Genomic DNA, 12,706 nt, shown 5'->3' with positions numbered 1-12,706 from the left:
GTCGCATAACGAAAGGGATTTTGTACAATGTTATTATAGCTGCAAGCCAGATGATGGAGAGTCCTTTGCATTTTCACATTCTGTTTTTGGATTCATTTTTGCGAGGACTGCACTCACTAGAGATTTTTCTTCATACGGAACAACAATCACAATGTAATGTAAGGCACTTACTTTGCTTCAGTGTTTTAGATTGTTTTCTACAACACGGGCTCCCTTCTAACTTCGTCGCCCACTGATAGAGGTAGCGCTCTGGATGGAAGTATATTTTTTTATTTAATGGAAGGCACATTTTTCAAATCATTCGTTTAATAGTTTAAGGCGTTATATTCGTGAAAAACAATAATTTGCATACTTGCATACGTTAGCATAAAAAGGGGGTGTACTAATAGTTCTTTGATGGGAGATGTAGAGTTCATTTGGTTGTAATTCCAGTTCAATGCGGCTCTCACTCGGTCCCTTGTTTGCTAATATTTTCGTTTTTTTTTTGTTGCTCAGTTTGTTCTTCTACACATCCCCCAGAATCACGACCATTGTAAGTGTGTTCGACTAGCTGGATAAAATCAGAGCAGAGTTTTAGTGAGTTATGGTGAAATAACGTAAACGTGACAATATCACGCATAAATAAATCGTGCAATGAAATTCCGCAGATGATGATGATGATGATGATGATGCGGCGCGTATTTATGTTAGTTTAAATTCGTTTGAGCCTGTTACACGCTTCACTAAAACAACAGCAACAACAAAATCATAAATGAATGAATGAATGAACGCATGAGTATAAATCATCAAACTTACAATTTAAATCTCTATGAGTGCATATTTTAATTCAATAACAAAAAAAAAGAAATTTAATGTTTCTTAACTCTATACCTCTCCTTTATCGCGTTTTTCGATTCATCGTTACACCGCACGAAGGGGGAAGGATATCTCCCCACACCGTATCGCATTCCTTTATGCACTCGAAGCGTATTGCACTTCTGGCAGGAAGCGAAATCGTTGATCGTCCCCCTCGGTGCCGGTGTAACGGTCGTTTTTTGCATCACAAAGAGCACAAACCAACACGCACACACGGATCAGTTGTTTTCGAGAAACTCCAGATCGCTGTTTGCTCTGAAGAAAGCCTGCTTCGGTTTGGCCCGCTTAAGTGTATCGCTCGAACCAGCACCACCAGCAGCAGCGGAAGTACCGGAAGTGCTGTTGATCAAATCATCACCCACCACGACGTCGTCGACGGCATCCTCTCGCAGCAAATCCTCCACATTGACCCCGCCGGGCGTGAACAGCCGTATGATGAGCGGATCACAATCATTCCGTACGATTTCGAACGTAAACACAGCCTTGCCCGAGTCGGCCAGCTCGGTCAGCCGGCTACGCAGCCGGCTCCAACGCGCCGAACCGAGCGTAATCTCATCGGTCGGCAGATAGTGCTCCAGGCAGCACTTCTTCGCCAGCCGGGACATTTCCTCGATGCTCGGGGGCATCTTGCGCAGATCGGTTGCCGCCGCCCGGTACCCATAGTCCACCAGCAGCACATGATGGTAGGTCGCCTGACCGCCCTGAACCTCCGCCAGCACGAGCGCCCGACAGTACTTGCCGTTGTGCACGAGCTGCGCCAAGCAGAACAGCCCATTCCGGATGTCACCCTCCGCGATCGGCTCGCAGTGCTTCGCCTTGGCGGCCAGCAGCTCCTCCATGTTGCGCAGCGCGTCGAAGCTGTTGTTGAACTGGATGAAAAATTCGGCCGGCGAGTTCACGTGGCTAACGTGCACCTTATCGTCCTCCAGCTGGTAGCTATCGTCCAGCCGATTATCGTCCCCGAGGAAGAAGCTAGCGCTCATCGCATCCGTCGCCGATCCGGTGCCCTTCTCGCACAGCGCCACCAGCTGGTCCACAATGTTGCGGCCCTCGTGGAACAGCTCCACGGTAGCGAACGACGTGCCCGGGCTGTGCAGCTGCACCGTAAATACCGTCTGTCCCATCGCCGTCAGCTCGGCAAACTTTTCCTGTGCCGCCTCCGACCAGCTCTTCACGTTCTCCGGCTGCCTCAGCGCACACTTGGCGCACAGTCGCGTCAGCTCGGCAATGCTCGGCTCGAGCTGCTTCAGCTTCTGCACCGTGGCCCGGTTTCCATAGTCAATGAACTGCACCTCGTATTCGCCCGGCTTCGGTATGGCCAGCACCTGCACCCGGTACCACAGCGTATCGTCGGCAAACTCGGCCAAGCAGATCATGTTCACCTTCGGCTCCTCCACGTCCGCAAACTTGCTCACGTCCGCCAGATAGTTGCCCATCACGTCGAGCGGATTGACGTCCCGCTCGAGCTGCAGGTAGAACTCGTCGATCGATTCCGTGTGGCTGGTGAAGCAGCGCTGCCCGGACGGGACGTACAGCAGCCGGGTGGCCAGCTTTTTCTCCACCAGCATCTCGGCAATGTCCTTCTCGCCGCTGCGCACGCTGATGTAGTGTACGCCCTGCGCTTCGGCCAAAAACTGTACCTCCACCTCGTCGAGCGCACGCAGTATCGTGGTGGCCACCTCCTTCCAGGCGGCCGTCTTTTTGCGTCCCCCCTTGGAAGCGGTGGCGGAAGCGCTGCTGCCCTCGACCTCGGCCGACGCGGGTTGGATCAGCATCGCACACTGTTTGGCGTAAATTTTCCACTTCATCAGATCGTCGTTAATGTCGCGCAGCGTGCTCTTCTTGTTGCTCGTCACGATGTCCGTGTGCCCAAAGTCGACAAACTGGATGATCAGATCGTCGTGGCTGTCGATGATGAGCGCCCGGTACCAGAGGTCATCGGCCGAATACTGGGCGATGCAGTACCGATCAGCGGAAAAGTCGCGCAGCGGCGGCAGGGATGAGGCAATGATTTGAAGCGTTTCCTGCAGCTGATGCAAATCTCGAAGATCACTCTCGAGCTGTCGAGAGAATTTTTAGTGGAGCGGAGAAAATATTTAGAATTAAAACATTAAACCCAAATGACCCTCTCATCCGGCTTACCTGTATGAACAGCTGACTCGGATTGTCGACATGACAAATCTTGGCCCGTATCTTCTGATGCTTCGCCTCGTGATCCTCGATCGACGGTCGTGCAGGGCCGCCCGGGGTCGGTGTGGACGATTGGCGCTGATTCAGTATCGTTTCGTAGTCCAAATCCGCCACCAGCTGACGATCCTTCAGCACGCTCACGATGCTGTAATCGTTCGAGGTGATGTCCACGATCCAGATCCCGTTCCTAAACTCGACCACCTTCAGCGACAGCTCGTACGACCCCGTCAGCTCGCTGATCTCACTCTTGATGCGCTCCTCCTCCACACCGGCAATGGCCGCCATCGGCAGATGCACCCGATGCGCGAACGCGCCGTGCTCGAGGAACTTTGCTTCCAGCGCCTTCAGCTCGCTATGCTTGATCTGCTCGCGAAAGCCGTAGTCCACCAGCAGTACCTCGATCTTTTCGATGTCCTGCAGCGAGACGATCTTCGCCCGGTACCAGTTCCCGTCGTCCTGCGACCTGGCGGCACACATTTCGTTCATCGCGAGGTTCGCACACGGGACGGTGCTTTGCTGTTTTTCGTAAAACTCGTACAGCTCGTCCGCCAGCTTGGCGATCGCCTCGTTCCAGCGGGCGTTCTGGACGTACAGACAGTTGGTGCTTTCCACGTGCGTCACGTACACATTGAAGTTGCTCATCAGCACCGGCATCTCGGCGATCGTTGGCTCCGGCTGGCCCGTTAGCGCGGGTATTAGCAGGGACAGTATCAATCTGAAAAAAAAAACGCATGTCAAGAGATATTGTTATCTGTTTTTTTTTCGGGGCAATAACAAAGAGCACATACTTTTCATCGTTTGATACATCGACCACCTGTGCCAGGCAGTAGCGCTGGAGCCATTTTTCACGCAGCTCCGCCAGCGTGTCGTCGGCCGAAAGGATCGAATCGCAGCCGTCCGTTCGGCAGCAGAAGATCGCTTGATGGCCGAGCAGCTTCACACGCAAATCGTTCAAGCTTTTAACCTCTACCAGCTGCACCTTCAGCGTTTGTCCCTTCAGCCGGGTGAGATCGATATCTGCACAGTGATAAAAAAACATTTTAAAAACAATTGTTCCCAAAATAAACGCCAGCGTATGCATCCGTTCCGTGTATCCCCACATACCAACGTAAACCTGGGCAATGAGATTATCCTCCAGCAGCTGCTCCTTGAGATCGCGCCCGAGCGAGTTCACCTTGCAGTGATACTTGCCACCCTCGACACGCTCTATAAAAACGGCCTCGAACTGCTTGTCGTTGCTAATGTACGAGTCGATGCGGCTCTGCAGCTCCTTCACCTCACAGCGCAACCGGACGTCGGGCAGGGCGCACGCAATCGCCATCGGGGCGAGCCGGGTGAAGCGTCGTTCCACCAGCCAGAGGTCGTTCGCCGACAGCGCAAGCTTGTTGCCACCGTCCACCAGCTCCACCTTGTACTTTTGGGCCGACTCGTTGTACTTTAGCACGCGCCCACGGTAGAACGCGTTGTGTTTGGGGTGGCGCACGACCACGATCGAGCCGGTGGATGGTTTTGCTGCCTTGCCGCCGCCGGTGCTTTGCTGCTGTTGCAGCTGCTGCTGGTGCAGCTGCTGGTTGCTTTTGTTGCGATAGTACTTCTGGAGCTGCTTCATCATTTCGTGGTACTTGTCCTCTTCCGAGCGCAGCCGGACGTAGAACTGTTCCGGCGAGTACCACCAGGAAAGCACCACGTCCTGCTTCGTGTCCAACGGCACCGTCTGCTCCGGGAAGGTACTACGGTACGGCACAAACTCATCGGCGGGTTGAGCGTTGCTGGGAATGCGAAAAAAAGAGTAATTCAATGAATGCTATATTTTGCACAGCTTTACAACGTTCAAAAGTGACTTCTACACAATACTGCTAAATGTCCCTGTTAATGTCATAAAAAAAAATCTGACTGAAACAAAATCCATGTCAGCGTCACGTACTTATTTGTGATAATCAGAGGTGATACTCAAAATGATTGGTGTGTCCAATACATGCTTCGTGACATTTTTGCGACCAACGCTTGGTTAGTCACTATGTCATGACTTTTTTTTTACTGTGATCAGTTCTGCAAAATGTCACTGACATAGTCATGACAAATTCCTGCTGAAACAAAATCGTGTCAGCATCACGAGCTCAACTGTGATGATCAGAGGTGAGACTCAAACAGTTGTTATGACCAGTGTTGTTAATTGTCGACATTTTTTTATGATATTCGCAGTAAGCGGGTGTCAAAATCATTTTTTGATCATGATATTCATGGTTACCATGACACGACTTTCCAAAAGCGACAATCATTTGTGCAATAACAATCAATGGTTTTTCGATGACATGATTGCAAAAACTGTAGAATGAATGTCATTTGACATTTTTCATGAGACGCCAGAACTGCTCTATCGTGCATTTATCGATACTTAGCCATTAGACCACTTGATATTTTCACTCAGTCAACCCGGAAAATGGTGTTCTCTTACAGGAGTATAGAAATTCACGCGAAAATACGAAAAAGGACCCATTTTCGATGAAGATCTAGTTCACTTGAGGTACGGCAAAATCAAAAAGTCAAATGATTGTAGCTGAAAAATATCATCGTGTCAAATGATATTTTTTTCCATGATTGTCGAATGAATGCGTGGATCTAGAATGCGATGCTTCAAAAAGTATCATTTTGTAAAATTTGATGTCGACGACTATCACCGTTCGCAACACTGGTTATGACCATCACATGCTTGGTGACATTTTGTACAACCAACTCTTGGTCAGTCACTTGGTCCCAAAATATTCAGTGATCATCACGATAGTCATGGAAGATATGCGATGCGTGCGAGTGCTTCCAAGAAACAAAATGAGCATGATTTCTCGCTCTGTTTGATCTGATAGACAATCAAACCAGACAGTACCAAATAGCATGCTCATTTTGCCGCTTGGGACCACAGGCCAAGTATATTTGAAGAATGATTGTCACCAACAGAAAATGTCATGATCAAGTGAATGACGAAGAGTTGGGTGCTAAACAAAATGTCATCAAGCATGTGATTGGACCACCAACTGTTGGAGTCTCATCCCTGATCATCTCAGTTGTGTACGTGAGCTGGTTTGAGCTTCGTTTCAGTCATGCGTGTTGGTGACCGAAACAGTGACAGTTGGCAGCACTGTTCACAGCCAGAAAAAGTCATGATTATGCATGTGGTGGCACTACATGACGCACTTTCATTGAGAATCACCAATGACCATCAAACTACCACGAATATGCTCATGACATTTTGCAGCACTACTTCTACATTCACACTTCTACACTTCAAAAAGACAATGAAAACCTTTTTTCCAGCTCAATCGATCATCGACGTTCTGCAAACTCACCTTTCCGCGGAAACCACTGGAGCGTAAGCAGTATTTGCATGATCTTGTGCCGCATTACGCACATCCATCTTGTTTCGTTCGTTTCGCTTCGCTTCGTTACCACCAGCACCACCGACCGACCCCTGGACATTCGCTGGAGGGCTGTTCGGTTCTGCACAACGATCATCATGCTCGTAATAGTACGGCATTTGGGTTCTGGAGGAAAAAAAGATATCGTATGAGAATCATTCCCATCTTCATTGCTGCAGGGTTTGCCTTACCGTTCCTTATTGAACCTTGGAATGTCATTACGTGCGCCAGTTGGCGCAATTGTTGCCGCGCCAGTTGCCGCCACACGCTTTACGTCCTGCTTACTGTTGCTGGTCGACGAGTCACGGCTGCTGTGATTGCTATCACGTCCATATCCAGCGTTACCACCACCGCCGGAGCGAGCATTGCGCGGAGGGCTCGCCAAATTACCGCCCGTTTGCAGATCGTACGCCGTACTCTGATTGCCCGGCAGCGGAGGCCCACCGCTCCATTCATCGTTGGTCAGATCGATACACTCGCCCTGGCCGGAGGAAACTCCACTGGAGGAAAGCGGAGCCTTTCCCGAATCGCCACTCGTTCCCAGCTGATCGCCCTTTGCAGTGCCAACTGCTCCCCCGGACAGTCGTTTGTTATTTTGCTGCTGTTGCAGCTGTTGTTGCTGCTGCTGCTGCTGCTTCTGCTGATTGTTGGCCGAATCCTTCACAAACTTCACTGGGTTGTTCAGCTTCAGCAGCTTCTTCGACACGTTCAGTACGGGCGATTCCGACTCGTCCAGCAGATTGACGATCGTTTTACCGTCCCGCACATCGCACACGATCAGCTTGAACGGTTTGCGCTCCTTGTCGACACCCTCCGAGAGCATTTCGAGCTGGGGCGTGGAAAGATCATCGCTGGTCGATCCTTCGAACCCTTCCAGGCAGCATTCGAACGCTTCCGGCCGTTGGTGAACGAAGCTCGGCGACAGCCGCTTCAGCTGCACGCGCTGCGCCGTGATGATGTTGCCGTAATCGATCAGTCGCACCCGGATCTTCGGATCCGTTTCCACCACCTCCGCCCGGTAGTAATCGTTCGGATCGAGACTGACGGCGTACGCGTCGCCAACGCCCACCACCGCCGGAGTACCGCTCGACTGACAGTGCACGATCAAATCGTCCATCATTCTATCAAACACAGCCACATTGTCCAGCCGGTGGACGTAGAACTGCGAGCACGATTCGATGTAGCGTATGACCACGTTATAGCTAGCGCCACGCTGAAGACTACCAAGCGCCGGATACCGGTACACCTGCTCGCGACAAAGCTTCTGCAGCCGGTTGAACAGGTTTTCCCCACTTTCGTACAGCTCACAGTACGACACGAATGCGGCACCCTCGGGCGGCGTCACCTTGAGCGACAGCACCTTCCCGGCGACCAGCCGCGAGAAGATCCCGGCCACGTCCGCGTTCACATCCTCCAGCCGGCGCACGTTCGAGAGCGCGAACCGGGTAGAGAATATTTCGTAGCGCAGAAATTCGGGCGGAATTTCGAACAGGCTGCCCGGGTGCACGGTTTCCGAATGGCCGTAGTCGACGAACGAAACGGTGCAATTCCCATCCTGCCCCAGCGCCGTGATCAGTGCCCGGTACACCATGTGGTTTTGCGAAAAGCGGGCCAGACAGGCCATGCCGAGCTGCAGCTTGCGGTTGATCGCTCGCAGCGGCACCCGGGCCAGCGCACTCATCATCTGCGTTAGCGCGGTGTGGCACGAGTGCAGCTGCACCATGAACTGTTTCGGGCCGTTCTGCACGTACGACACGGTCACCTGGTACAGTGAGCCCACGGTCAGCGTGCTGGCATTGAACGTTAAGCTGCCGGGCGAGGCTGGCGTAATCGAACGTCCGGCGCCGGTTGCGTGCGCTCCCGGCTGGGGGGTACGCAGCACATCGTGCTTGCGCGACTGGCTGCTCGACCGTTGGTGCGCTTGCACGGGGAGCGGGCCGCCTGCGCCGTTCTGCAGGTGCGCACCGCCACGGGGCTGATGTTCGTGGGCCGGCGGTGCGGTGTCCACGAGATGCGGAGGATAGCCAAAGTCGCCGAGCACATTGCGGCCGTTGGGGTTCGGTGCAGTGCGCAGGGAACGAGCCGGTTGCAAGTTTTTGGCCGCCTGGTAACGATTAATATTCATATTCACACGCAGCGCCTCCTTCACCTGTTGTCGCAGTGTGCCCTTCTTCCTCGGGTAACTCGTGCGCGTGTGGTCTGATCGCTGCAAAAAAAAGCAAAAGAAATCGAAGAAAGGTAAAGCGTTAAATCGGAAACGAACGACGTAACTGTACGTACGTGCCGCGCAAAGCCCGCCGTACGCAAGCCAAATCAGGACTTACACAGCGCCTACCGCGATCGAACTCGGCGGAAATCGTTTACTGTGCAAGACCAAGATGTGCGTCGTCGTCGTCGTCGTCGTCGTCGGTGTTTGTTACACAGTTTCTTTTACTGTCGAAACATTTTCCACTCTCCGGGGCCGTGGGGAAGGAGATCGTTTCCCTCCTCTCTCTTTCTTTCCTCCTTCTTTAACTCTTTCACTGCTTCACTGGGCGTTGGACGGGGTTGGTGTTGGCGGTAATGATGATGATGATGATGATTGCTAAAACGAAATCGAGCAAAGCAAACACACACAAACGGGGTGCGTAACTAGGGTGCAGCAGCAGCATTACGAATGGACGGAGAAACTCCGCAAGCAAAACGTTTGAGGATTGTTGTTTTTTTGTGCGCTTCTCCTTTTTCCAACGCATCACTTCATTTCCACCATTCCGCTTGTGCATTTCGTTTGTAGGTGGGGTAGGAAAACGGCCTACTGGGGATGCGCGCCACGTGGGGAACTAAGACCAAGACCCCACGCAGCAGAAGGTGCAACCGAACGGAGAGATGTGTACCGTTAGTATCGTGTCTCGAACCGTTTACTTTAAATGTTCGTTCAATGAAATGTGCAATCGATTAATCGCGCTTCGAACTATGGTATCTTTCCAATACGAGGTATTTTTCCACTTCGATTACAGAGATCCTTTCATTGGATTTCTCTTCCGTGGAAGCTAAATCGGACACGAATCCTACTGGTTCGATGCTCTTAGTCGGATTAGGATCGGGAAGGGGGTAATGATCGGTCACAACTCGGATCAATCGCGCTACCTGTAATCGGAGGTAATTAACCTAATCGATTACAGAATCACAAAAACAGGGCGTGCACCTATGGGACCATTGTTCACAAGTCCAACAATGGAGCCATTTCTAGTTTTCGGGGACAGGGCAGCGCTCCCTGGCAGTGGGAACCTGTAGGAAAGTTTTCCTCCTCACGCACACACACCGACTTTTTTTCACTACCTCGTTTGTTGACTTTCTGTTGACTAATTTTCACTGCGAAACCACACACATTGCAGTGCACATTTACTTACCAGAACGTGGGACGACCGAAGCAAACGCCGTTTCCGTAATCTGATCCCGCTGCTAATTGTGCTGTGTTCGTGGTTCCGGTGCCTTCTTTCCCTACCGAACGTATCGTCGAAATGCGCCGCTAGCTCTGATTGGAATGCAACAAATGATAGTGGGGAAATGAAGTAAGCCAATCTGCCAACCCCTTCGGGCCCGCCATCCCCCGGCCAACCCACGCACGAAACGTCAAAAACCGTCACAACTACACTTTCAAAAAGCATCGCCAGCGAGGGAAAATCGCACCGATTTTTTAAATTGATTTTTAAAGAGACTTTGAGCCTTTCGACTCCATTCGCCTCTGCGAAAATTGCACTGAATTGGAGCGTTGACGATGCTTTTTGAAAGTGTAGTTGTGACGGGTTTTGACGTTTCGAGCGAAGGTTTTTCGGCCTGCGGGGACTGTCAAAGTGGCGGTTGCAATTTTTGACAGCGGCGGTAACCTTGAAAAGAAAAAAAAACCGACAACGGTAAACATAACCTCCCGCCCGTTTTGCACCCGAAAGACAAGCGACAGCATCAGCGGCGTATCGGCGTTTGTTTTACTTTGCCGTAGAAAAGACGCGCAAACACACTGAATTTCGCACGTGAACTGTGAAAAATTGTGAAAAAGCACCGGCGTGTTGGTTTCCCCCTAAAGAACGATATGGCGTCCTTTAACCTGACCTCGATCACGAGCGCACTGACCGATCTCGATCAGCACGGCGTCAAATGGGTCGGCAAAGCGTCGAAATGGGGAACGGAAGCGGAAGGTAAATATGTTCGCTCAGCACACACCTGCCCGGTGGTGGAAATGCAGTTGCGTACAGGAATCGATTTAACAGCACGATGTTATCATGCATATGTCTTTTGCTCCTTTTTGTGTTCTATTTTGCTCAGCCAAAGACCTGATCGATGCGATAAATGCGTGCAAGGATATGCGCTTTCTCAATCTGGAGGGCAACACGCTCGGCGTGGAAGCGGCCAAAGGCATTGCCAGAGCGCTGGAAAAGCACCCGGAGCTGAAGCAGGCCCTGTGGAAGGATCTGTTTACCGGGCGCATGAAGGAGGAGATCCCGATTGCGCTGAAGGCGCTCGGGCAGGGCATGATCACGGCCGGCGCCCAGCTGACCGTGCTCGACTGTTCCGACAATGCGCTCGGTCCGAACGGGATGGTGGGGTTGGTGGATCTGCTGAAGAGTGCCACATGCTACACGCTGGAGGTAGGGGTCGGTCGATGTGTGTGTGTGTGTGCGATTCCTTTAATGAGCCTTGCTAATTATTCGTCCCTCTGAACAGCAACTGAAGCTAAACAACTGCGGTCTCGGCATCGAGGGCGGCACCATGCTCGCGAAAGCGCTGCTAGAAGGACACACCGCTAGCCGGAAGGTGGGCAAACCGCTCGCGCTGAAAGTGTTTATCGCCGGGCGCAACCGGTTGGAAAATGCGGGCGCCAAAGCGCTCTCGGAAATGTTCGCCACCGTCGGCACGCTCGAGCAGATCGAAATGCCACAGAACGGCATCTACCACGTGGGCATAACGGCGCTGTCGGATGCGTTCCGGGTGAACCGGAACCTGCGCATCCTGAACCTGAACGACAACACGATCGGGCCGAAGGGTGCGGCGGCACTGTCCGTGGCCGTGCAGGATCTGCACCACCTGCGGGAGATCAACTTTGGCGACTGTTTGCTGAAAACGAAGGGCGCCGTACTGATCGGGGAGGCGCTGCACCAGGCACACACCGAGCTGGAGGTGATGGATTTCGGGTACAACGAAATCGGACCGGACGGGGGCTTTGCGCTGGTCAATGCGTCCGCCAACAAGGGCAGGCTGCGCTCGCTCGTGCTGAACGGCAACCAGTTCGGCGATGAGTGCTGCGAGCAGATGAAGGAGCTGGTGCGAAACTACGAGCGCGACCGTGCCATGGAGCTGGAGGAGGATGCAGGCGATGTCGACGGGGAGGAAGAGGAGGAAGAGGACGACGATGATGGCGAGGAGGAGGAGGAAGAGGAAGAAGAGGACGATGAGGAGGACGAAGACGAAGACGACGATGAAACGGCCGACGAGGACGAGGACGTGGATGAGACGGTGGAAGGGTACGGCGAGGGCGAGGAGGAGGATGCGGAGGAAGCACTGCTAACCCGCATGAAGCAGCACAGTATGAGCAAAACGAACGGCGGCACTGCCCACGACGCGTCCGCCGTGTCGATCGATCTCGACACAACGCTCCCGTGCACGGTCGATTCGTTCATCCGCCAGCACTACCCGTCGGAAACGCTGTTCCAGTCGCTGCCGGACAAGGATAAGGTGGCCGCCTTCCGCGACTACCTGAAAGCGATCCCGCAGGAAGACTACCTGGTGCACACGGCCTTCACCATCCTGAAGTGTTCGGATCTGTGCGAAAGCCAGCCGGATGCGCTCGCCGTCGCGCTCGCCCTGTACAAGGATGCGTTCGAGTTTGCGCGGGCGAACAGGCGGCTGAAAAGCTTGCGCAACTTTTTGCTCATTCAGCTCGGTCTGCTCAAGTCGGAGGATCGGAGCTTCCGGCCAAACTACAACGTGCAGAACTGTCAGCGGGCGTTGCGCGACGCGCTCAAGCAGAATCTAATACCGGAGGAGGAGACTAGCATGTTCAAGACGTTCCTCGATCACAAGGTATAATGGCCGCAGCGGTGGTGCCGCGTTCTCTGTGCGTGTGGTGTTAATGCCGATGTAAATGAGATTTGTTTACTTTTTAATTATTTAAAAACATACATGATTCCAAGAAAATTGAATTGCAAAAAAAAAACGAAGTATAAATCTCGCCTCAAAACGATCCAAAAATTGACGCTCCTATAACGATAACGGTC

The 12,706-nt window shown here is 52.4% G+C and overlaps 2 protein-coding genes across 3 annotated transcripts; one reads left to right on the top strand and one right to left on the bottom strand.

The window, feature by feature from the left end:
* Window positions 1–487: 487 nt before the first annotated feature.
* Window positions 488–10,220, bottom strand: LOC121597728 (maternal protein tudor). Of its 2 annotated transcripts, none has more exons than XM_041923743.1 (8): window positions 9,845–10,220; window positions 8,736–9,039; window positions 6,647–8,661; window positions 6,387–6,581; window positions 4,150–4,814; window positions 3,834–4,062; window positions 2,998–3,760; window positions 488–2,915 (listed from the first exon to the last, which is right to left on the bottom strand). In XM_041923743.1, exons 3-8 carry the CDS (start codon window positions 8,578–8,580, stop codon window positions 1,074–1,076), a joined length of 5,628 nt encoding a protein of 1,875 aa, XP_041779677.1. In that variant the 5' UTR covers window positions 8,581–8,661; window positions 8,736–9,039; window positions 9,845–10,220; the 3' UTR covers window positions 488–1,073. The 2 variants fall into 2 exon arrangements, with proteins under 2 accessions (XP_041779677.1, XP_041779676.1); XM_041923742.1 differs by having other exon boundaries at window positions 8,780–9,039.
* A 100-nt stretch (window positions 10,221–10,320) lies between these two features.
* On the top strand, window positions 10,321–12,651 carry LOC121597730 (ran GTPase-activating protein). Its single transcript, XM_041923744.1, has 3 exons — window positions 10,321–10,630; window positions 10,758–11,080; window positions 11,157–12,651. Exons 1-3 carry the CDS (start codon window positions 10,525–10,527, stop codon window positions 12,516–12,518), a joined length of 1,791 nt encoding a protein of 596 aa, XP_041779678.1. The 5' UTR covers window positions 10,321–10,524; the 3' UTR covers window positions 12,519–12,651.
* Window positions 12,652–12,706: the final 55 nt, after the last annotated feature.

Source organism: Anopheles merus, chromosome 3R (assembly GCF_017562075.2).
Source record: "Anopheles merus strain MAF chromosome 3R, AmerM5.1, whole genome shotgun sequence".
Classification (NCBI taxonomy): Eukaryota; Metazoa; Arthropoda; class Insecta; order Diptera; family Culicidae; genus Anopheles; species Anopheles merus.
Note: the sequence above shows the minus strand (reverse complement) of the source record. Positions and strands in the feature narration are given on the sequence as shown.

Excerpts from the sequence above, each read along its gene's own strand:
- LOC121597728 (XM_041923743.1), bottom strand. The coding sequence starts at position 8,580 with ATGAATATTAATCGTTACCAGGCGGCCAAAAACTTGCAACCGGCTCGT. Across the intron at positions 4,063-4,149 it reads CATTGCCCAGGTTTACGTTG|ATATCGATCTCACCCGGCTG; the intron begins GTATGTGGGGAT and ends ATCACTGTGCAG. Across the intron at positions 2,916-2,997 it reads CGAGTCAGCTGTTCATACAG|CTCGAGAGTGATCTTCGAGA; the intron begins GTAAGCCGGATG and ends TTCTCTCGACAG.
- LOC121597730 (XM_041923744.1), top strand. The coding sequence starts at position 10,525 with ATGGCGTCCTTTAACCTGACCTCGATCACGAGCGCACTGACCGATCTC. Across the intron at positions 10,631-10,757 it reads ATGGGGAACGGAAGCGGAAG|CCAAAGACCTGATCGATGCG; the intron begins GTAAATATGTTC and ends TATTTTGCTCAG. Across the intron at positions 11,081-11,156 it reads CCACATGCTACACGCTGGAG|CAACTGAAGCTAAACAACTG; the intron begins GTAGGGGTCGGT and ends CCCTCTGAACAG.